Consider the following 22,293-nt stretch of genomic DNA (forward strand, 5'->3'; position numbering starts at 1 on the left):
CTGCTGGGAGACCACATCTGGATGACCATAAGTGTCTCCCATCTGCTTAGGCCTATCTGGGCATTAAATCCTCAAATGGTGATCCTAGTGTGAGAGGGCAAACTCTGCCACAATCGCTAGCAATTTAGAATCTTCCATGATCTGGATTATAAATTGCACGAGGCCTGTAGTGTGAATCTGCATGAATAGCCAGTGGGTGGGAATCCCAAGTAAAATCTATTCCAGCTTTCAGAAAACGTGACACACATACACCCTGCACCCTGGTGGGATCACCGTCCGTCTTTTTCTCAGATACCCCTGCTGTAAAAATCTATCCCCAACAGACCAGTGGGAGGCCTCAAGGAAAATCCTGGTGGAATGGAGGAGAGTCCCCACCCCACCCCATGCAGGCCTAGGGAAAGGAGCTTCGGTTCCTAAGCAAGGGGAACGTTTTATCAGATAATGGAGATGGGAAACATCCATTGGACAACATCACGGCCAAAACCACACACTGGAGAAAAGGTAAACTAAAATGGCAAATGTTCCTGTTGGAGTCCCTTTCTAGAGTGGTTCACAGAGCGACCAGCACATCCTCAGTTCCTGGAAGTAAAATGCCAGCAAGGCTTAAGTTCCTGGTAAGCAGAATTCATCTTGTACTGCAGCGTCTCAGCTCTGCATCATCGCCAGCCTCGCTCAGACTCACTCTTCTCCTTCTTCCAAGCTGATACGTCCGAAGCACGAGAGGCCTGTGGGTCAAAGGCTCTCATCTGACTGAGATGGTGTGATGCAGTGGGGCTATCTAGCTGCTACTCCAAGACAGAAGGCTGTGCCTCATAATCTGGTGAATGCCACTGCTGAAGGAAAGGGAAGGGAAGATGGCAGCAAAGAAAAAGAAAAGGCAGATGATGTTATCTGTAGGGATACACAAGTATGCCCTCACTGCTTTGGTCCTTTTTCAGGGTTCCAGACAGCTGCCCCCCTTTGATTTATTCCATCCCTTCTCCCTATTCCATCCCTTCTCCCAGTTTTCTTGTTTTCCAACTGACACTCAACATTCCATGCTTACTGAGCATGCTCAGTCCTCACTGGGATTCAGCTGCCTGGCAGTTCTTATGTTTCGCTTCCACCAACACACATGTACTTCTGTAAACCTTGGAATTCCCTCAAGAGCATGTTGATTCCTGCCCTCTTCTTTCCCAATAGACCCATTTCCCCTCTATTTCTGTCTGCACCCACTGCCCAAGTTTGGCATTAAGAGGAAGTGATTTTGACTTTCGGTTTCGCTAGCTGGAGATATTTGTTGAATGGCCCATGATGGCTGGTGGCTGCCAGCTGCTGCTGCGACACCTAAGCCGAAATGCTGCTCTTGTGAATTTTCTGAAAAGGCTGCTTACATGGTTTCTCTCCGTCGTTCTGTCTCCCTCTGCCTGCCTGGTGTGTGTCACTGGACTCTCCGCTTTCTCATTCTCTGAGGGACGCAACCAACCGTTGGATGTGCAAAGCCAGGCAAATAAAGAATTAGTTTACAACAAATGGGAAAGTGGGGTCAAAATAAAACAATGTCAGGGATTCTTTAGCTGTGACTCAGGCATTGCCGGGGGTTGGACTAGATGACTCTGGGGGGAGGCGTCCCTTCAATTCTATAATTCTGTGATTCTATGATTTTGTGATGGTGACAATATGCTGTCCAACATTATAGAAAAATAAAGACCTGCTCACTGCCCGTTTTCCACTGATTGAAAAAGCAGTTCATTTCGCTACAGATTCACTAGAAAAATATAATTGTCCTATAGTTGGTTGCCAGTGGTTCAGGGTGTGAACTGCAATGCTGTCTTAACAGCTATATGGGTGTGCATTTGTATCAAGTGTGGTAAGTGGGCAGGGTTGGCCATCTGCCAGTCTTTTGACATCATGACAGCTTCAAAGGGACTTTCTCCCAGCACCAATCAGCTGATCGACGCTTGGACTGAGCCATGTCGGCTGCCCTTGGGAGTTCCCCATCGGGAATATTCAAAGCCAGGCAAAATTCCCATTGGGAACTCCCACAGGCAGCTGATCCTAGTGGGTCAGCTGGTGTCCTGGTTTTTACTTTTGGAAACAAGGCAACCCTAGTAAAACTGAATTACTGTGTCATGAAATGATGCATGTCTACAAATTGTTGTCACCAACATGAAAAGTTTGGAAAGCTCTGCTCTAGGCAGTCTCTAGGGAAGGAGGTTGAGTCAGTAGGTAGCAGAGACTTACAACCCCCATGGGGCCAAACTCTGAACTCCCCAAATGCCCCAAATAGGGACCGAGATCATTTCGGACTGTTTCTGGTTAAACTGGGGCAGTTGGGAGCATGCCACAAATTGCCTGCTGAAATCCAGGTTGTGGGGTGCTTGGGTAGGAAGCCGCATGCCCATTTCCTGATGTTCTAGACTAGAGCAGTGGGTGGTACCGGCAGGATTACCTAGGGACGCTAAGAGCCATGGGGGGCAGCAGGGGGGCGCCGGGGGTGTCAGCGACCATCAAGCAGCTTTGAAAAGCTGGTATCACTGGGCCAAGTTCATCCATTGAAGAGTTTTAATTGGATTTTGAACAAATGCAAAATTAATTGTTGCTCTTTCGAATGTTGCTGTGTTATTCTCTTACTTAGTGGGTTGTGCAAACTGCAATTCTGAATAATGCTTTTAGGGTAGGGGGCAGTGGGGATGAATTTATGAATCTAAGGTGGTGGTGGCCCCCAAATGCTTGGGAACCACTATTCTTAAGCCTTGATCAAAGCCTTCATTTGCATCTGGGCCCCGATCCAGCAAGGCACCCCCCTTACCTGCCTTCCAAGGCTGGGCTCCCCAGGTAGCTCTCCATCCAAGGACATTGCTTCCAGGAAGTTAGATGGTGCAAGGCCCTTCTGCCCATTCACCTCCCCCTGCAGAGAAAGAAGAGAAATGCCTCTATAGCCCACAAGGTAAACGAGTGGACACCTAAAATGGTGGACACCTAAAAGTCATTCAGAGTTAGGGGCACAAAGTGAGAGGCTGCTGTGCTCGATGCCACAACTTCAGTGGCAGTTGTTCCCCGACAAGGAGATGTAGCCATGACAAAAATACTCCCTGTTGAATTTCTGTGGTCACACACTTGTTTGAAGTACAGGAGCTTTATAATATGGTTACCAGACGTCCCCATTTCCAGGGGACAGTCCCCGGATTTACAAATTTGTCCCTGGACAAAATCCGTCCCCGGATTTCATTTAATGTCCCCGGATTTATATTTTAAGTGTTGTAGATTTATTAGTCGGGAATGAATGTTGCGTGATTGGTTCAACGGCACAAGACACATCATATGGGGACTTCCGGCGAGGCAAAATGGCAGGCGCCACGGCAGCGAGCAGCTCCTGAAGACAGCCAGAGCCAACTGCCCTACCAGGCTGACTCTGTGAGGCATCCGCTGCCACTCCCGCTGTCAAAGAGGAACTGGGGACGCCCAGATTTAAAAAAGTGTAAGAAAAATGTGTGTATTTGAACTGTATACATTTTGTGCACATTTTATCTACAAAACACACATTTTGCATGCACGGGTTTGAACCAAGAGTGCATGGCAAGATAATCTGGAACTGTGCATAATCTGATGGATAGCTCTGCTCTGCTCTATATACAAGTCTGGGACTGGCAAATCAGATTGGCATAGGAGGTTTTGTGTACGCAAAAGAGAACCCTCCTGAACCCAGCTGTGAATCTTGCATTACAGGGGGTTGGACTAGATTACCCTTTATGACCCTTTCAACTCTACAATTCTAAGATTCTACGGATCAGGCAAAAGGGGCCTGTCTAGCCTAGCATCCTCTTTTGTTTAGTGTTCACTAAACCTCAGCGTGGGACGCAGGTGGCGCTGTGGGTTAAAGCCTCAGCGCCTAGGACTTGCCGATCGAAAGGTAGGCGGTTCGAATCCCTGCGGCGGAGTGCGCTCCCGCTGCTCGGTCCCAGCGCCTGCCAACCTAGCAGTTCGAAAGCACCTCCGGGTGCAAGTAGATAAATAGGGACCGCTTACCAGCGGGAAGGTAAACGGCGTTTCCGTGTGCGGCTCTGGCTCGCCAGAGCAGCAATGTCACACTGGCCACGTGACCCGGAAGTGTCTCCGGACAGCGCTGGCCCCTGGCCTCTTAAGTGAGATGGGCGCACAACCCCAGAGTCTGGCAAGACTGGCCCGTACGGGCAGGGGTACCTTTACCTTTACCTTTACCTAAACCTCAGAGTACCAGATGCTGGAGATAGATTGCCCCTGTACATGGAGTTTCTGTCATATAGCTGTCATCATTGATAGGCCTTGCTAAGTCAGTCCTCTCTGACCGCATCACATCCTTCGTAAACCACCCAAACTGGTGACCGCTGTCCTCCTTTGTGGCAGTGTGTAACCAATCAGGTTCCCCAAAGCTTATTTTAATTAAGTGGTGGACCAGCTCAGCTGCCTTGAAAACAATGACGGCTCCGCAGCTCTTAATTGCCAACAACTCTTTATAAGGAAACCCGGCAAAGGTCAACGATGGCAGAGCTTTCAAAGTGGTTCAGGGTGACCAAGACTAGGCGGAAGAGTTGGCAAAACCCCATAACGATGCAGCAGCCCCTCTGATTTTATTCAGATACATCATTTAGTGCCTGAACAGTTTGGATAAAAAGGAAGGATCCTGTACTTACGTAATAGAACCCATCGTCGTCCATGGAACTGAGCACAGTGACAATATCCCCAGCGCAAAACCTCAGCTCTGCCTAGAAGGAAAACAGCGAAGACAATGAGAAAGTTGGGGGCTGGGTGGGAGAGTGACCTTGGAAATGTGTGTGAAGACAGGGCTGATCTGCAGAAGTATCTGAGGAAGGCTGGCCTCACCTACTTTGAAGGGTGAAAATAGTATCAGGGAAAACACGATGTTAAGAGAAGCCCTCTTGCCACCTCATGACTGTAGGCAGAGTGAGTGGGGAGGCTCAGAGGCTTACCAGGGTGAGACAGAATTGCCCCAAATGCTATTAAAACTGACTAGCCTTTGCTTATCATCACCAAAGAACCTTCGAGTGCTTTGCTAGCACAGGAAATACTGGGTGACCAGCCACTTTTGCTCACCTCCGTATCCAGGTTGGGAGAATTCTCTTTGGGGTTGTAGTCAAAGATGGCCACCATAGTCCTTGGGGCATCATCCTCAGAGCTCAGATCCTGACCTTCGTGTGCATCTAGCAGAGAAAAGGAAGTATGCGGTCACAGCTCCTTATTTCAGCCTGTCGCCCAGAGCAGAAGAACATAAGAAAGCCTGTAGGATCAGGCCAGTGGCCCATCTAGTCCAACATTTTTTTCTCATGGTGGCCACCCAGATGCTTGTGGGAAACCCGCAAGCAGGATTTTAAAGCCTAATTGTCTTTTAAAGCCATCTAGGTTGGTGGCCATCACTGTCTCCTGTGGGAGGGAGTCCCGTAGTTTTAACTATGTGCCACACATAGTTTGGGAATCACTGAACTCATTGAAGACGAAGAAATGCTCACCAAAGCAAGGATTCTTCTCTTCTTGCTTCTCCTGTTCCACTGTGGGAACGAAAAACAGAAGAGCCAATTTAAATAGAAACACAGTGTGTCCGTCCGTCCCATTACTGAAGAACAAAGACTTGGCCAAGAGATATTTCCAAATTGCTGGTTTGAGGCCCAACAGGCAGAGCAAATGGTTAACCTTAAATGCCGCTATAACAAAAGCAGGTGCTCTAATTGGCAGAGCTTTGGGTGTTGATCTGTTGCCGAGCTGAGGGCAGTTCAAAACAATAAGAAATAAAAAAGGAATTACTGTGAAAATAATAAATATTTGGGAGGTAGGGGATGTCAGGTTTTGTCCTTGTTCAGGACACCGTATTACCACAGGCCACCCCTGCTGATGCTGTCACACCCCTTTGCTACCCTACATGGAGGAATGGGGCAGGATCATCTAAAGCAGGGGTCAGCAAGCTTTTTCAGCAGGGGGCTGGTCCGCTTGTGGGGGGCCGGATTATATTTTAGAAAAAATATATGAATGAATTCCTACGCCCCACAAATAACCCAGAGATGCGTTTTAAATAAGGACACATTCTACTCATATAAAAACACACTGATTCCCAGACCATCCACGGGCCAGATTTAGAAGGCGATTGGGCCGGATCTGGCCCCCGGGCCTTAGTTTGCCTACCCCTGGTCTAAAGGTTGCATGTGTTCCTGCGATATCTTGCTGTGCTTAGTAGGTGGAACACTCTGTTGGTTACCTCACCACAAAAACAATGTTGTAGAGTCCTCAGCCATCCTCATAAGAACATAAGTGCCTGCAGGATCAGGCCAGTGGCCCATCTTGTCTAGCATCCTCTTCACACAGTGGCCAAGCAGATGCCCGTGAGAAACCCACAAGCAGGATTTGAGCACAAGAGTCCTCTCCTCTCCTGTGGTTTCCAGCAACTGGTATTCACAAGCATTGCTGCCCCTGACTGTGGAGGCCGAGCTGAGCCACTGGGGGCTAGTAGCCTCCTCTTTGTAACGCGGGTGGTGCTGTGGGTTAAACCACAGAGCCTAGGACTTGCCAATCAGAAGGTCGGCAGTTCGAATCCCCGTGACGGGGTGAGCTCCTGTTGCTCGGTCCCTGCTCCTGCCAACCTAGCAGTTCAAAAGCATGTCATGTGCAAGTAGATAAATAGGGACCGCTCCGGTGGGAAGGTAAACGGCATTTCCATGTGCTGCTCTGGTTCGCCAGAAGCAGCTCAGTCATGCTGGCCACATGACCCGGAAGCTGTCTGCGGACAAACGCCGGCTCCCTCGGCCTATAGAGCGAGATGAGCGCGCAACCCCAGAGTCGGTCACAACTGGACCTAATGGTCAGGGTTCCCTTTACCTTTACCTTTAGCCTCCTCTTCCTCCATGAATTCATCTAATCCTCATTTAAAGCCACCTAGGTTGGTGGCCATCACTGCCTCCTGTGGGAGGGAGTTCCATAGTTTAACTATATGCCTTATCAAGAAGTGCCTCCATATGCATCACCCTGGCCAGCCCACAAGACACAGGAAGCTGTCTCTTACAAAGTTAGATCCTTGGCCCACCTAGTTCAAGATGGTCCATACACCAGGGGTGAGGAACGCCTTTTAGCCTGTGGGCATCCTCCACAGTTTCGGATCTTTTCTGTTCCTCAGCTAGAAATGAACCTGGGACCTTCTACCTGACAAGCAGGTGTCCTGGCCCTGAGCTACAACCCTGTGAATGGACTGTGTTTCTTTGCCAGCTCTAAGAAACCCAGATTCCCACAGCACACACAAAGTCATTGTGGAAAAGCATCATCCTCCATCTATAGAAGCAAGAAACATTTTTAGAGTTCAAGGGCACCTCCTAACCAGGTAAAATTACTTGATCAGGGTGCAAAGCAAGGCTGGTGAGGGGTGTGGCCCTGGGGTCAAATCCAGCCCTCTAGGCCTCTCTGTCTGACTGCCAGAAGGGTGTGTTTCCTAGAGACAGTCCCAAGGACCAGATAGAGAAACTTAGAGGCCTAGATTTGGACCCTGGAATTGAGGTTCCCCATTGCTGGTCTACACTGGCTGGCAGAAGTTTTCCCCCACTGAACCTGGGACCTTTTGCAGGCAATGCATGTGGCCAACCACTGAGCAGTGGCTCTTCCTTTAAAAATCAAGCAAGATTCTAGTCCTCATTGTTCTGAATAAAGGGGCTGATTTAAGTAGGAACATAGGCTCCTTTTCTTGAATTGCCTAGTTCAGGAGGACCATTTTCACTGATTGGCAGTGGCTTTCCAAGATTTCAGATATTTTCCCATGCCCTGGAGATGCTGGGGTTCAAACATGGGAGCTTCCACTGGCAAAACAGGTGCCCCAAGCCCTTCCCCACATCTTGTGTATGGACTGTGTTTTTTTGTTTCTCAGCTTTGTGACAATCTCTTCAAATGGGACTTGAAAGGGCTGTAAGAGGCAATCAACACAATACAGACCTTTTTTGGACCGCCGAGGTTTTGGTGGGCGAACTGTGAGGCGACGAGGAGGTGGGGAAAACACACCGTTATCTGCATCAAAAAAACCAAAACGAAACCCAAGCAAATTAGCAATCTGCAAGATAATGAAATGTAAGAAATCTTTTTGCAATGTTAATTTCAGTTGGTGGATTCAGCGCTCAATCACTGTGGTATAGAGTCCGGATTTGGAGATACGCAACTCTCTGCATCCTGGCTTGCAAGGGGCATGACCACAATTCAACGATCCCATCCAGGCAGGCAAAAGCATTTGAGGGGAGGGTGAGCTGGGGATTGAATGGCCTGGGGAGAGTGCTGTGGACCAGTGTTTTCTGGTGGGTCACATCTGGGCCTGGACCTGAGGTTCCTCATCCCACCCTGAGGTCACGGGTCAGAGTAGAGCACCTAGACTTTCCACCAGCATGTCCGTAGGGATCCGTCCTTCCTCTAGGAGCTGCTTCCTGGTGGCCTCGCTGTCCACCTGGATCTCGGAGACCATGTTGCAGGGGACATAGCCCGTTCTCCCCCCGCATTTTCCTCTGTAGAATCCATCAGCATCTTTGTGGCCAAAAACCTGGAGGAGGAGGAAGAAACAACGAGAAAGATGGACAATAATTTGAAAGAGAGTTTTTTTGGGGGGAGCAGTCAGAGAGATATTAAGAACGTAAAAAGAGCCTTGCTGGATCTTCAAACCATATTTGCAAAGAGGCATTTTAAGTATTTAGATTTCCCAGGGAGCACACCGTTGAAATGCATATTTGTATCTGGAAATCTATTACCGACGAAAGAAGAATGGCAGACGAAATTAATGGACTATGCAGAAATAGATAAGATAACAGGAAGGATTCGAAACCTGCGGGATCAGAGATTCTCAGAGGACTGGAGCAAATATGTGAATTATTTGAAAAGCAATTGTAATCAACAGATTACACTAGTAGGACTGCAAGAAGGACTATGTGAAATATTGCAGAGAAAAGTATGAAGAGAATTATTAGTGAAGGACTATTAAAAGTAACAGTGAAACTAATGAAATGCAGATTAAGTGATAAAGACTGAAAAATCTTCAGATGTGGCTGATGGAAGTCCAAAACATTGTATAATATAAGAAAATTTGTTGTATGCTTTTTGGAAATTTTATGTAAAAATCAATAAAAATATATTTTTTAAAAAAGAGGAAACCTAGCAAACAGTTCTCTCTCCCTCTCTTAAAAATTGTGCACAAAGGTGCTGAAAAAGGTTCAGAGTGGAGGATGGTGACAAGGGCTTGGGAAGTGGCCAAGTATTTCGTCTCTTCCCATAAGCAGATTTAGAAAAGCAAAGTGGTCAAAATTTCGTAAGGAGTCTTGATACAGAAGAGAAACCACTACGGGCCCCCAAACTGTTTCTTAATTTAGGAACGTTGCAGAATCGAACTTCCTCTTGTTATCAGCACGACCAAAGCAGAGTTTCTCAGCAGGGAAGGGGGAGAGAGTGGAAAAAGCTCCTCCCGAGGTGACCAAAATGACTCAAGCTCTCTGGATGACCTTTGACCAGAATGGCACCTTCAGCTGATGGGAAGATAAAAAGTGTGATATCAGTGTGATAAAACCAGCAAACAAACGTGAGAACAGAAGAAGAGTTCTGCTGGGTCAAGCCAAATAGGGACCATCTAGCCCAGCATCCTGTTCTCATGGGGCCAACCAGATGCCCAGATGGGAAACCAGCAAGCAGGATTCGAACACAAGAGCATCCCTCCTGTGGTTTCCGGCAACTGCTATTCAGCAGCATTGCTGCCTCTGACTGTGGAGGCAGAGCAGAGCCATCCTGGCTAATAGTCATCAATAAAACGCTCCTCCTCTGTGAATTTGTCCAATCCTCTTTTAAAGCCATCCAAATTGGTGGGCATAACTGCTTCCTGTGGGAGGGCTCTGCGTGAAAAAGGACTGTCATTAGATGCCCACACGTCATGAGAGAAGGGGAAAACATTTTTCTACCCACTCTCTCCAAGCCATACATACTGTATTTTTCGCTCCATAAGACACACTTTTTTCCTCCTAAAAAGTAAGGGGGAATGTGTGTGCGTCTTATGGAGCGAATGCATTGAGCGGCAGAGGGATCCCTCGGCTACTGCTGCAGTGGCGAGCTGAGGGATGCCTCTGCAGCTGGAGCCATGGCTCCTGTCCATCACTCGCTGTAAAGCCAGCAGAGCAAGAGCCGCTGACACGCTCTGCACAGCTCTCGCTTTTCTTGCTTTAAAGCAAGAGCCGCAGAGAGCGTGTCAGAGGCTCTTGCTCTGCTGGCTTCACAGCGAGGCTGGAGGAGGGATGGAAGGAGCTCCGTGTAAAGGCTCCCTTCTCCTGCTTCGCTCTGAAGCCAGCAGGGCAAGAGCCGCTGCACAGCTATCGCTCTTGCTCTGCTGGCTTCGCAGCGAAGCGGAAGGAGGGACGGATGGGAGCAAGCAAAGCAAGAGCCGCTTACATGGCTTCTGTCCCACTTTGTGCAGCTCTCATTTTGCTTGCCCATCCCTTCTCCCACCTCGCTGTAAAGCAAGCAAAGCACCTGTCCCAGTGTCTCCTCCTCCTCCTCTTCTTGCTTCGGCATCACAGTGCTATACAGCGAGGCGGGAGGAGGGATGGGTAAGCAAAGTGAGAGCTGCACAAAGTGGGACAGAAGCCGTGTAAGCTTTAAAGCAAGAAAAGCGAGAGCCGCTTACATGCTCTGCGCAGAATATTTTTTTTCTTGCTTTCCCCCCTCTAAAAACTAGGTGCATCTTATGGCCAGGTGTGTCTTATGGAGCAAAAAATACGGTAATTTTAAAAACTTCTATCATGTCGCCTCTTGCTCTCCTCTTCTCTGAACTGAAAAGTCCTAAATGCTGCAACCTTCCTTCCAAGAGGACTTGCTCCATCCCCTCGATCATTTGACTTGCCCTTTTCTGAACCTTTTCCAACTCCACCATACCCATTTTGAGGTGAGGTGACCAGAACGCTACACAGCATTGTAATATATGGCAGATGCGCCATATATTTTTATGATGGCCAAAATGAAACAAAGCCTGAGTCTTCATTGAGGCAAAAAGAAATTTGGAGAAAGGAATGCATCAGCAGCTTTTTAACAGGGGTGAAATGAGAAAGGTAACTACAAGCATGTGTGGTGGACATGCACCAAGCTATCGCTGTTCTGGGATCAGGTTTTCGGTGCAGTGGATAAAATGATTCTGTCATCTATTACAGCAGTTTTCAGGCCACTGACTCATCCCCAGTGCTCCCTACCATTCAGAAGAGTGGTTTGCACAACCCACCAACAAAGATAGTAACACCATAAAATTCAAAACAATTAATTGCATGTTTATTCAAAATTCAATTAAAACTATTTTGTTTAATTCAACAAAATTGATGAACTTAATTCATCATCAAATTGATGAACTTGATTCATCAATACCAGCTATTACCAATAATTGGCTAGCTTGTGACAACTCGGAATCATAAATACAAACAACCGTGGCCACAGGAAATAAGTATTGAGCGTGATTAGATTAAATAGTAACTTACTTTAAATAGTAAGTGAGAAATATGTTTTCCTCTAGGCTTTAGTCTGGTCAAGCCAGAGGCTGCCTTGTAGCTCCCTTGCTTCTTGGTGACCCCCTAGGTAATCCCACTCCCCACCTGGGTGTGATACTGTCGACTTTGAGAAGCACTGTTCCATTAGGAGACTCCAGATTTAGCTCTTCTAAATTTATTTGCAGGTGATAATATGGACTTGACAGGATACTTAATGGCCACTGCATGTGTGACCGTTGCCATTTTGGGGGAGGATCTTAAAGGAGCTAATTTAACAGCCTGATACAAAAAGATTTGGCAGATAGCCCTTGTGGAGAAACATAACATGTAAGTTAAGAATATCTAGATGAAGTAGATGCATTTACGGAAGTGATGCATTTACAGAAGAGAAGTGGAGCTTTATCACTAGTACAAATATTTCAGACAACAAAAGGGATGTGCTCCAATATATATGGGTTTGTTGAATGTTTGGTTTCTCTTCTTTATTACTGTAAATACTGCACCTCTACATTTATTATAAATTTCTCTGCAAGTGTTTGCACAAAGAAGGCTCTTGGGATTTTCGTTTGATAGGTTACAATCTTGATTTTGCGATATTGTTTTGCTAAGATTTTAATTCATCGTGGTTGTTATGCAACTTAAGAAAATAAAAAAGGTTAATTTAAAAAAATAAAAATAACAAGTAAAAGGATTGGGAGAAGCATTCCCTATCCAAATCAGGAACTAAATCCATGGGACAGATATTCTGCACCCCATTGACCAAGTTTGATAGGTGGGCAAGCCCTTCTCTACCTATACCTGCCCCACATCTGACGTCAGGTGGGTGTGGCTTGTGTGTAATGGCCTCATGGGCCAAATGGGGAGGGTTCTGGTAGGCCTGAATAGGCCCGAGGGCTGGGGGCTCCTGACTGCAGATCTAAATTGTGGGATGTGAAACACATAGCAGTCAAGTACAGCATTCCTAGAATGGACATGCTAGGGGATGCTTTGTACCAGCCAGGAGAAAACTTCCTGTTTCCTCCTGAACTGGGACAAACTTACTCTGCATGTGACTAGATGTGGGCGTGGCCTAACCTGCGTAGGGGAGCACACGTTCTTCTTTTTCTATTTTTCTCCATTTTGTTTTTCTGTTGGCAGTTACTTGGCAGTCATAAGGGAGACTAACTCCCTTATGGGGTAGTTCCACATGTATATATACTTTTGTAACCTAAGTCTGCCTTCAGGGATCCAACTGTGAACTGAATGAATGTGAGTAAATTACTTTTATGTTGACTTTCATAAGATTGTCGTGTCTATTCTTTTTAAGAGCGACAAGAAAGGATCTTACCAGGAATCTTATATAGAGAGGCTCAGAAGAGCCTGCAACAAGCAAACCACTGTGTGTTTAAAGGAGAATGTTTAAACTCTGCTAAGATATAGAACTTGCTAGTGCAAGTTAGGAAGGATATCATTAAACAATATATCCTCTCCTGCCTCCTGAACATTCCCACATAAATTAATAACCGGGGGGAAACGGAACTGTCCACCTTCTCCTTAGCTCTTCTCTTACCTTCAAGATCTGTCCCTCCTGAAAGGGGAGCTCTTCCTCGGCTGCGTCGGGGTTCGGAGACATCGAGGGAGGGTCATAGTCAAAGAGGGCCACAAAGAGTCGGGCTGAGCCCCCAGAGTCCATTGGTTCAGGGGAAGGGCTTCTCCAAGAGTCTGTCCGAGACACACAAAAAGGGTGCAATTAGACATGGGTCTCCCAAGTTTGGGTCTCCAGCTGTTTTTGGACTACAACACCCATCATCCCTAGCTAGCAGGACCAGTCGTCAGGGGTGATGGGAGTTGTAGTCCAAAAACAGCTGAAGACCCAAGTTTGGGAAACCCTTAATTAGAACCAAGGCCAGTTCTAAGTCTGTCTGCCAGCCCAGAGCACTTGGGCCAGGTCCTGGACCCAGCAAAGCACTGGATTGATCCCCAGCCCTGATTATTCCCTCCTCCCCAGGAATGCCTAAGACTGGTACTGGATCCCTCCTTGTAGCTTTCTTCACTCACAAAAAAAAACCCTTCTAGGATAATTCAGTTGGTTAGAGAGTGGTGCTGATAATGCCAAGGTTGCAGGATCTATGCCTGTATGCGACAGCTGCATATTCCTGCATTGATGATCCTCAGAGTTCCTTCCAACTCTACAATTCTATATTTCTATATTTCTAAGCAGCTTACCGGAATTTGTGTCGGGAGGTTCTGCTACATCTTGACACCTTCTTCTGGGACGCCTGCCTCTCCTGGTAGGGACCTGCCAAGAGGTTGAGTTCAGCAGCTGAAGGTTGCCATTGCCCGACACCTGGAAGAGAACCCTTGGCAGAATTAGTCCCTGATCCATCCTCACGAGATCTGAAAATTTATGGCCAGGGCGGAATCACACACACACACGCACATATGCAAAAGCAAAGCTACAAGATGCAATATTCCTCTTCTGGAAACTTCTGGAATCTGGACCCAAGAAGATGTTGGGAAAGTCCATTGTGTTTGGCGTTGTGGTACAAGTTACCTCTGACGTGTCCCCAAACCCAAGATGCAGTGGGAGGGAAGATCGGGTCCGTGGGCCAAATGTGGCCCACCCCCCAGGCCTATGGCCTGGGGGCTCTCCACAAGCCACACCCCCTTCCTCAGCCACACCCCTCGCCTTAGGCCACACCCCTCACCAACCCAGCTTTGACCCTTCGCTGAGAGGGCTGGAATGTGTCCTTGAATTTTGAAAACATTTAATTCTTCAGCAGGGTTTCGCTTTGGGAAGAGGAATACTGCATGGGAAGCCTCCAGCCAGCCAAGTTGATTTTGGAGTGAAACATAAGAAAAGCCACACGAAGGAGCATCACAAATGCACCACAAGCTCCAGATGTTAGGACAATAGGAGGCACCTCTGTTTCCAGCAAAGCACTCAGCACAAGAATCAGAAAGCAAGCAAGCTGGGGAGCTGGGGAGAGAAAGCACGGTCAGGGTTGCGGCAAGCTGCGGCAATGGTGGTAGGGGAAGGGGGCAGCTCACAGACCCGTGGGTGTGACGATGGAAGGACATCCTTCCAAGGCCGCTCCAGCCCGCCTCTCCAGAGAGAGGGGTTCCTCTCCAGACTCCGGCTCCTCTCCTCGGAGGCGCCTGCGGAAGCCCTCCTCCTCCAGCAGAGCCTCCCGGGTGAGCGGCTGGGGGACATGCTCCAATCCCCACTCTCCTCTTCCCAGCTGCTGCACCTCTTCAGCTCCCTCGGCCCGCTGGACTGGACCGACCCCGAGCGGCTGGAGGAGTCGCTCCACCCCTCTTCGCAGTCCGTGGGGGATCCGTCGGCCCTCCCGTCCAAACTGAGCTGGCTGGCCGGGGTGGACGTGATCGTCATGTCCTCGTCGGAGTCGTACTCAATGTTGATCTCCAAGCTCTCCGGGCTGAGGCAGCGGGAGAGGCTTCCGGGGCCGTCTTCCTCCCCTGCCGCCTCAAGGGGCACCGTCCTCCTTTGGCGGGGTCTCTGCCTCGCCCAGCTACACAGATCCGACTCGTCGTCCACCCCGAGGCTGGTGATCACGTCCAAGTTTTCCTTCAGGCTCCGGGCCCTGTAGAGGCCTCCTCCGCCTTGGTGGGAATTGCTCAGCATGGAACGGGCGGGCCGTTCTTGTATATCCACCTTCCTCTTCCTGTTTCCCTGGGATGGAGCGAGTCCTTTCTCTCTGCAACGGCTGGGCCTTCCCCACTGGGAAGACTTCCTCTCCACAGCAATCTCAGGGCAATCCCACTCCCAGTTCCCAGGGTAAGCTGGCATTTCACTCACACCCTCTCTCCTGAACTTCCCGGGGACATCCAGCAAGACTTCCTCCTCCGACGGAACCTGGTTCCTCTTCGGTGGAGCATCCACAGGAAGAGGAGGAGCTTCTGTTCTTTTGTAGGGAGACCTATCCAGGAAGTCATCAGAAGACTTCCTTGCCAGAGGGGGTGAAACTGGTCTGTTCAGGCCGCGGTCCCAATCTTCTTCCTCCTCCTCTTCTTCCGTTACTTCTGGGATGCTGAAAAGTGCTTTGCTGCAGTTTTTTTGCAATGGCATCTCCAGGATCCGTTCCAGGATCTCTTCGTCGCTATCGGTGTCGCCAAGGTCCAGCTGTGTTCCAGCCCCGGAGAACAGGCCAGCAAGGGAGAAGGAGAGAGAAAGAGGAAATAGGTGTTAAAAGGGATGGGGGAACAGCGCTTACCTACCATCAATCCTTCGGATGGCAATAAAAGAGGGCTAGGCAAGTTCGTGGAGGAGGCTGGCTACATCTATCAGTGGCTATATTAACTGTGGTCGCTAAATGGAGCCTCCACAGCCAGAGGCAATCTACCTCAGAACACCAGTTACTGGGGAGGGTTGAGGAAGAGCAGGATAGGGTTGCTGCCTTTGTTGCCTTGCCCATGGGCTCCCCAGAGGCATCTGATTGGCCACTGTAGCAAATGGAATGCTGAACTAGATGAACCTTTGGTCTGATCCTGTGGCTGCAGGGCTCTTCTTGTGCCAAAATCCATTGTGAAGTCCAACATTATGAAGTCAGAGGAGTCCAGCTGCATAGAAAGAAGTTAGGGATATGGAGGGGTGCAAGTATGTGAACATCGAGGCGGAAGAATTGGCCAGTATCCCAGCTCTGATCTGGGTCCAGGACACTGGCTCAGCGATGGATCAAACACCAGCCTTTTCATCCTGTGTAAACATCTTGCAACCTTAGCAGGTCAGAAAGGATTTTTCTTTTTTCCTGCTTGGCTCTTCAAGTCTTCTTCCATAGGCCTGTCTACCTAATCTACCCTCTCTCAATGATCTGTGCAGTCCGGCTGAATAAGCGTTGCAGGTATCTAGGGGAACACAAGACTTGTCTTCCTCCAAACAACTCTTAATGGGGTATCTTCCTATATATATATAAATGTAAGGCTGTCATCACGTTGGAGGGTTTGCAGTGCCACATGACAATCCTGGATTTGCATGAAGTTGGAACACAGACCCTATTGGAGGATTTGTAGCAAGAGGGTGGAAGAAGGGGGGGAAGCTGTGTGCAATGTGAGCAGGGATGGCACCCTCTAGTAATCCATATCTGTCTGTCTGTCCATTTGTCCATCCATTTCTATGGTTTCCCATGTCTCAACATTTGTAAGCACTTCCTCCTTAGAATTAATTTGCTGTAGAATCTTGCTTCGAATTAACCATTGTATCATAAAGACAAGCAGCTCCAGTGACACAGCGTGGCTCCTGACAGTCCTGCTTCTGTGTGTCATCTTCCTCCAGGGGTTCGTCTTCTGCAATGGGCAATCTTCCTCTTCCATAGGGGCATCCCACCTGTGTTGCTGTTCCAACACAGTCCATTCTGCTCTATCACGAAATTCTGGATCTTGCCTAGTAGCTCAGTAGTATGGATAGGCAGGCCTCAAATTGCTGTACCTTCTTCTCCAGCAAGGCAACCGATTTGCACTTGCTACAGGTGTAGCTCTGTACATTTTCAGACAGGAAAAGAAACTTGGCACAGGTATTGCAGGTCACTGCAGCATCTCCTTCACTGTCCATGTCTCTTGGTCCTGCACACACCATGAGACAGCACTCAAAACACCCTCACAAATGCTCCTGTTTACAAGTCCTAGTTATGAACTCCTGTTCTTCAGCTCCCAGAGGCTGCAATCAACTAAACAGAACTGCTTCTGGATGCTAACTTCTCCCCCAACTCACCCATTTACCATTCCTTAATGAGATGGCTTGCCATAGCTAATGAAAAGCTAAAGGTTGTGTTTCAGGTGGCTGAAGATCTCTGGGGAAAAGGGATTTGACAAGTTGATCCTGTGAGGTCAGAAGTGAACGCCCCTGAGTTCAGTGGAGCATATTCCCAGGAAGAAACTAGGCATAAGACTGTCATTATGCTGTACTTAATAAAACTGATATTTTGCTATGTGCTGTGTGGTGGGATGAACATGGTCCCAGATCAACAGAGCTGCTTCCATTTTGGGGCTCTTCTTGGGGGACATGGCTAGGGACTCTCCCAAACAAGGGGAACCTCCTGAACCAAGTGGTCAATGCACCCCATTTCATTCTTGTTTTGGGGTGAACCAATCTGCTGAAGCTAATCAGATCTAGGCATGGTTAGCATCTAGATGGGGACAGGTTGCTGCCTTGAACCCCATTATTTGGAGAAGGAGATCATGATATACTTGGTTATTAACAAATGCTCCTCTGGGTGAGCCCAACTGACTGACCACACCTCTAGCTTCTCCAAGCAGGTGTGGGGCACCTGTGGGGCACCAGATGTTGCTGGACTACAAATCCCATCATCCCCGGCTATTGGCCAAGATTGCTAGGGGTTAATGTGAGTTATAGATCAGCAACACCCAAAGAGTCAAAGGTTCCCTACTCATGTGATTAAGGGAACCAACAGATTACCTTCTCTCCATTTTCTCTGCCAGGGCATTCACTTGGAGCCCATTTTGATTCTCCTGCCTTGCCAGACTGCTGACTTGCTTCCTCTTCTTCTTCCTCCTCCTCTTCCTCCATGATATCAGACAGGTCTGACCCGCGGCTGTGGTCAGTCAGAAGAGTCACCGGACGATTTCCCGCATCAGACCTTTTCTCTCCCTGCAAAATTTTGAAAATTTAGAAATTTAAAAAGATATTGCTGTCAGTGAAGAATTAAGCCCCACAAAATTTATCCAGGAGCCAAACTGAATATCGGAACACTTGAAGCTTGCCCAGTTTCCAAATCTACATTCACGTTTTGAATGTGAATGTTCAGGTTCTAATCTACATTGATCTTAACCTTGCAAACTGGGATGCTTTAGGCTTGAGTTTAGCAAGCAACAGTTGTGAAATCTCATAAAATGGTAGTTGTCCCATTCTAAATACCATTTGTGTGTCATCTGTCAAAAGGTAACCACTGTTGCATGTCAGCTGTCCGGCATAAAAGCAAACTGGCATTGCATGCCAATTCCCAACTGAAATGAAATACTAATACAATTGCAGGTGAACAACCTGATAGAATCAAGTGCGAGCTACCACTGAATGTCAACTATCAAGCATAGTCAAATGCTGTCTACCATTGCATGTCCATTATCAAAGGCTATTCATTAAACATTGGCATGTATTTGCACTGTGAAAATCTATCATTCGGTGGCAAAAGTTCATATATAAAATCTGTGTGTGCATCTTGACACCTGATAATAACATCAAAACACACACGCCTGAACATTTTGCATATGAACTTTTGTAACCAAAAGACGGATTTTCACAGCGCAGATTCATTTCAGCTCAACTGTGTCCCAAAGCACTTTGTGGGAATTGACTGGCCCTCGAGTTAACCAAATCCAATCAAAACCCTTTGAACAAAGGAGACGGACCTCTCTTCTGACCCTGGGCACCAGCAAGGAGTCATCCCTGGGAATCTCCTTCAGCATCTTCAGCCTCCCGGAAGATCCAGCCACAGATTCTGGGGCTCGCCTCTCGCTTTGCCCTGAGTCGGTGGACCTGTCCTCGCCTTGCAGGGAAGACCTGCTGGGTGGCAACAGCTTCGTTCCCAGGCAACTTGGATCGTTTTCTGCCCCCCTTTCAGGTGGGGGCTCTTTCGCCCCCAGATTGGCAGAGCAGGCTTCCCCTTGGCTCACTGCCTCCTGCGCTCTGGACACCAGCAGGGGTTGCTGGGAAGAAAATGGTTGCAGCAAGAAAGATCAGACACCAAGAAAAGCAACATTCGCAATGGTGGGCTTGGCTTTCCTTTGACATGGATAGCTATCACTTATGATCTAATCAGGGCCCTAATCCTAAACCCAACAGCTGTCAGCAGGGCTTAACAGAGGGGCCAGCAGGTCAGCTGGTCAGCCAGGTAGACTGAGGCATCTACCTCAAGCCGGTGCAGCAATGGGGCTGACACTCAATGGCAGCAGGAAGGTTCCGGATCCAATAGATCCCAGGCTGGTTCATTCCTTCCTCCTCCTCCTCACCCCCAAATGCCTTGGATTTTCACCAGGGAACATGTCCGATGGGCGGATGCAAATGGCTGAACTTACGAAAACAGGATTAAAATGAGCTTGTGCTGCATTTTGGCTGGGCCGTTTTTAAACAAAGAGTCAGGAATATAGAAGTACAGTAGATTAGAAGCAGCTACTGGATCAGGCCCAGGTGGAACAGCATTCTACTCTCCCATTGGCCAACCAGATGGTCCAGTGGGAAGCCAGCAAGCAGCATCTGAGCACAAGAGCTTCCAGCAACTGTTATTCAGAAGCATCGCTGCCTCTGCCTGTGAGGCAGGGCAGAGCCATTGTGGCTTCCTGTGGGAGGGAGTTCCATAGTTCAACTTTGTGCTGTGTGAAGTGCTTCCTTTTCACGCGTCATGTATCATGCTACACCCCACTTCTGCCATGAAGCTCAAGGTCCCACATAATCTTCACAGCAACCCTGCAAGGTACTTGTAGAGTAAGAAAGAGTGACTGCCATGGATGCTTTAGTTGAGATTCCTGCATGGCGGGGGGGGGGGTGTGGACTAGATGACCCTCAGGTTCCCCTCTGACTCTACAATTCTGTGATTCTATGACTGGCCCAAGGCTACCCCATTTCCTTCATGGGTGAAGGAAAATCCAAATCCAGTTCGCCCCCCTGTCCAAACTCCAACCTTCTTCCCACAGAAAATACTAAGGTGAGAGTTACATTCACTGCCCTGCACAGTTTTGTCTTTGAGTCTTGCCCACCACTGGTATGCGGCCCCCAAAAGTTTCCCTGACAAAAGGAGCCTGCCCTTACACTGCCCCACACTGTTGCCCTAGATACAGTCCCTTCTGTAGCCTCGCCTCCTTTCCCTGGCCTCCACAAAAAGAAAGGCCCCACACTGACCTGGTCGCCCTCTTCAGATTCCTTCCTGAGCACGGCTGGATTGCCCTCAGTCACTGGCACAAAAGCATTCCCTTCGCCTCTAGGTAGAGGACCCATTTCTGGAGGTGAGCCCTGCGGCACATGTGTCAAGGCAGCCCCGGTGGGAGAGGTGGACCCATTGGGGGAGGTCTCCGCCAGCAAGGTGCTCCCAGACTTCTTTCTGCTGACGCTAGGCTGGGAGGTGGATTTGGCAAAGGAATCGGCAGCAGCGGCTGCAGGGGTGTCCTCCGTCCCGCATGCCTGGGAGGTCTGGGTGGCGAGGACGTCCCGCCCCTCCCTGCCCGGAAGCTGAGCGGCAGGACCGCCAAACTCCAGCGGAGAGGAACAGCTGGTGGCGTCTCCCAACAGAGCCAAGGGGATCTGAGCAGGCACCGAATCCACTGACTCGCCGTAAAGGGACACAGTTCTTACGGAGACTTCCTGGCAGACCTGCAGGATCTGGAGCTGAGAGATCTCAGCCAGGACGCTGCCAGCTGTCGGAGAGGTCACTTCCATCACCTGCAGAAAGGGGTCACCAGGGGGACAGGCAAAAGAAGCAAATCCAACACCAAATTTGTTATTGGTGACCCATGATTTAAGGTGATTTAAAATCATTGTTATGATTATTATTACTTATATTAAATGCTTATTTTGTCATGGCAACCCAGAGTAACTTACAATGTTTTAAGCCAATGATAAACACATACATGCATTAAAAACAGCATTTATTTCCTTTTTTAGTTTATTTTTAATGAATTTTTCCCAGAAAAAATTCATCAGAAACACACAATGAAGAACACATCATACAAAACAAAAGTTGACAGTGAACTCAGTCCTGGAATTACACAAAAACAGGTAAGCTGTAGAAATAGCAATCTGGAAAACCGAAGAAAGTAATTTATAGTTTTTTAGGCTAAAGGTCTTTTTTTTAAAAGGTATAATACCAGCCCATAATGAATGTTGAAGATCTGGGGGAAGGCCTGCTCCTTGCTGTCACAAAACAAATTCAACAAATGGAGACCAAGTAACTTTATAGGTCGAGACCAACACTTAATAAAAATGAATTGTATATAAAGTTAGATCATTACTTGTTGAATTTAAATCCCATCCTGCCTCGGGAGCTAACAATGGGTGACAGTGTGTGGATTTCGACAGGTCTACTTTGAGTATGACTAAAGCTGGATACCCAAGCATAACAACGACAATTTCAACAAAGCAATGCTTCTGTTTTAATGCATTTTTAATCTCCTGTTGGAAGCCGCCCAGAGTGGCTGGGGAAACCCAGCCAGATGGGTGGGGTATAAATAAGTAATTAATATAATAATAATATAATATAATATAATATAATATAATATAATATAATATAATATAATATAATATAATATAATATAATATAATATGCTGCCCAGTGCATTTCTTCTGCGTCCAACGCAAAGCGGGTACCTTTTGCCCATCTGCATACACAGCGTAGCCAGTGACTCGCACACCATTGGACGACCCTTCTGCGTCAATGGTGACAGGCAGCCAGCTGATCACCAGAATCCCAGGGCTGGGACCAGCCTCCACTCGGACATCCAGGGGAGCATCTGGAGACCCTGTAAGGGATTAGTTTCAAATGAATTGCACTCTGTTTACTCTCTGGAGCTTGCCCTGTGCACGCTGCTGGAGAAGCGGCAAAATTCACTGCACTGGTGACACCACAGGGGAATCTGTGCTGTTCAGAAGGCAAAGAGGGCACACGTTCAGAGCAGCAGCCCACAGCCATTTGCAATGTCTAGTCTTCTGCTCTTGGTTAAATTTTTTGTGTGGCTTAACGTCATAAAAACAAGGCGAATAGCTGCTGGCAAGTTACACATGGTTGTAGCAGCTCAAACAGTCAGAATCTTATCCTGGACAATTGGTACCACCCACTCTAGAATATAGCTATAA

At 48.1% G+C, this 22,293-nt stretch overlaps 1 protein-coding gene across 1 annotated transcript in view; it reads right to left on the reverse strand.

Annotated features, from left to right (window-relative positions):
* Positions 1–261: 261 nt before the first annotated feature.
* Positions 262–22,293, reverse strand: part of TSPOAP1 (TSPO associated protein 1) — a gene marked incomplete at its 5' end in the record, with an annotated part of 50,527 nt that continues 28,495 nt past the window's right edge. Inside the window, 15 exons of the mRNA XM_081889523.1 lie at positions 262–833; positions 1,374–1,447; positions 2,792–2,890; positions 4,653–4,724; positions 5,074–5,180; positions 5,487–5,525; positions 7,942–8,013; positions 8,365–8,533; positions 13,048–13,199; positions 13,704–13,824; positions 14,533–15,621; positions 17,911–18,102; positions 18,861–19,157; positions 20,347–20,883; positions 21,808–21,959. Coding sequence (XP_081745649.1) covers positions 1,421–1,447; positions 2,792–2,890; positions 4,653–4,724; positions 5,074–5,180; positions 5,487–5,525; positions 7,942–8,013; positions 8,365–8,533; positions 13,048–13,199; positions 13,704–13,824; positions 14,533–15,621; positions 17,911–18,102; positions 18,861–19,157; positions 20,347–20,883; positions 21,808–21,959 — 3,125 coding nt within the window. The 3' untranslated portion in view covers positions 262–833; positions 1,374–1,420. The remainder of the gene's footprint in view (positions 834–1,373; positions 1,448–2,791; positions 2,891–4,652; positions 4,725–5,073; positions 5,181–5,486; positions 5,526–7,941; positions 8,014–8,364; positions 8,534–13,047; positions 13,200–13,703; positions 13,825–14,532; positions 15,622–17,910; positions 18,103–18,860; positions 19,158–20,346; positions 20,884–21,807; positions 21,960–22,293) is intronic.

Source organism: Podarcis melisellensis (assembly GCF_964234715.1).
Source record: "Podarcis melisellensis genome assembly, chromosome: 15".
Lineage (NCBI taxonomy): Eukaryota > Metazoa > Chordata > Lepidosauria > Squamata > Lacertidae > Podarcis > Podarcis melisellensis.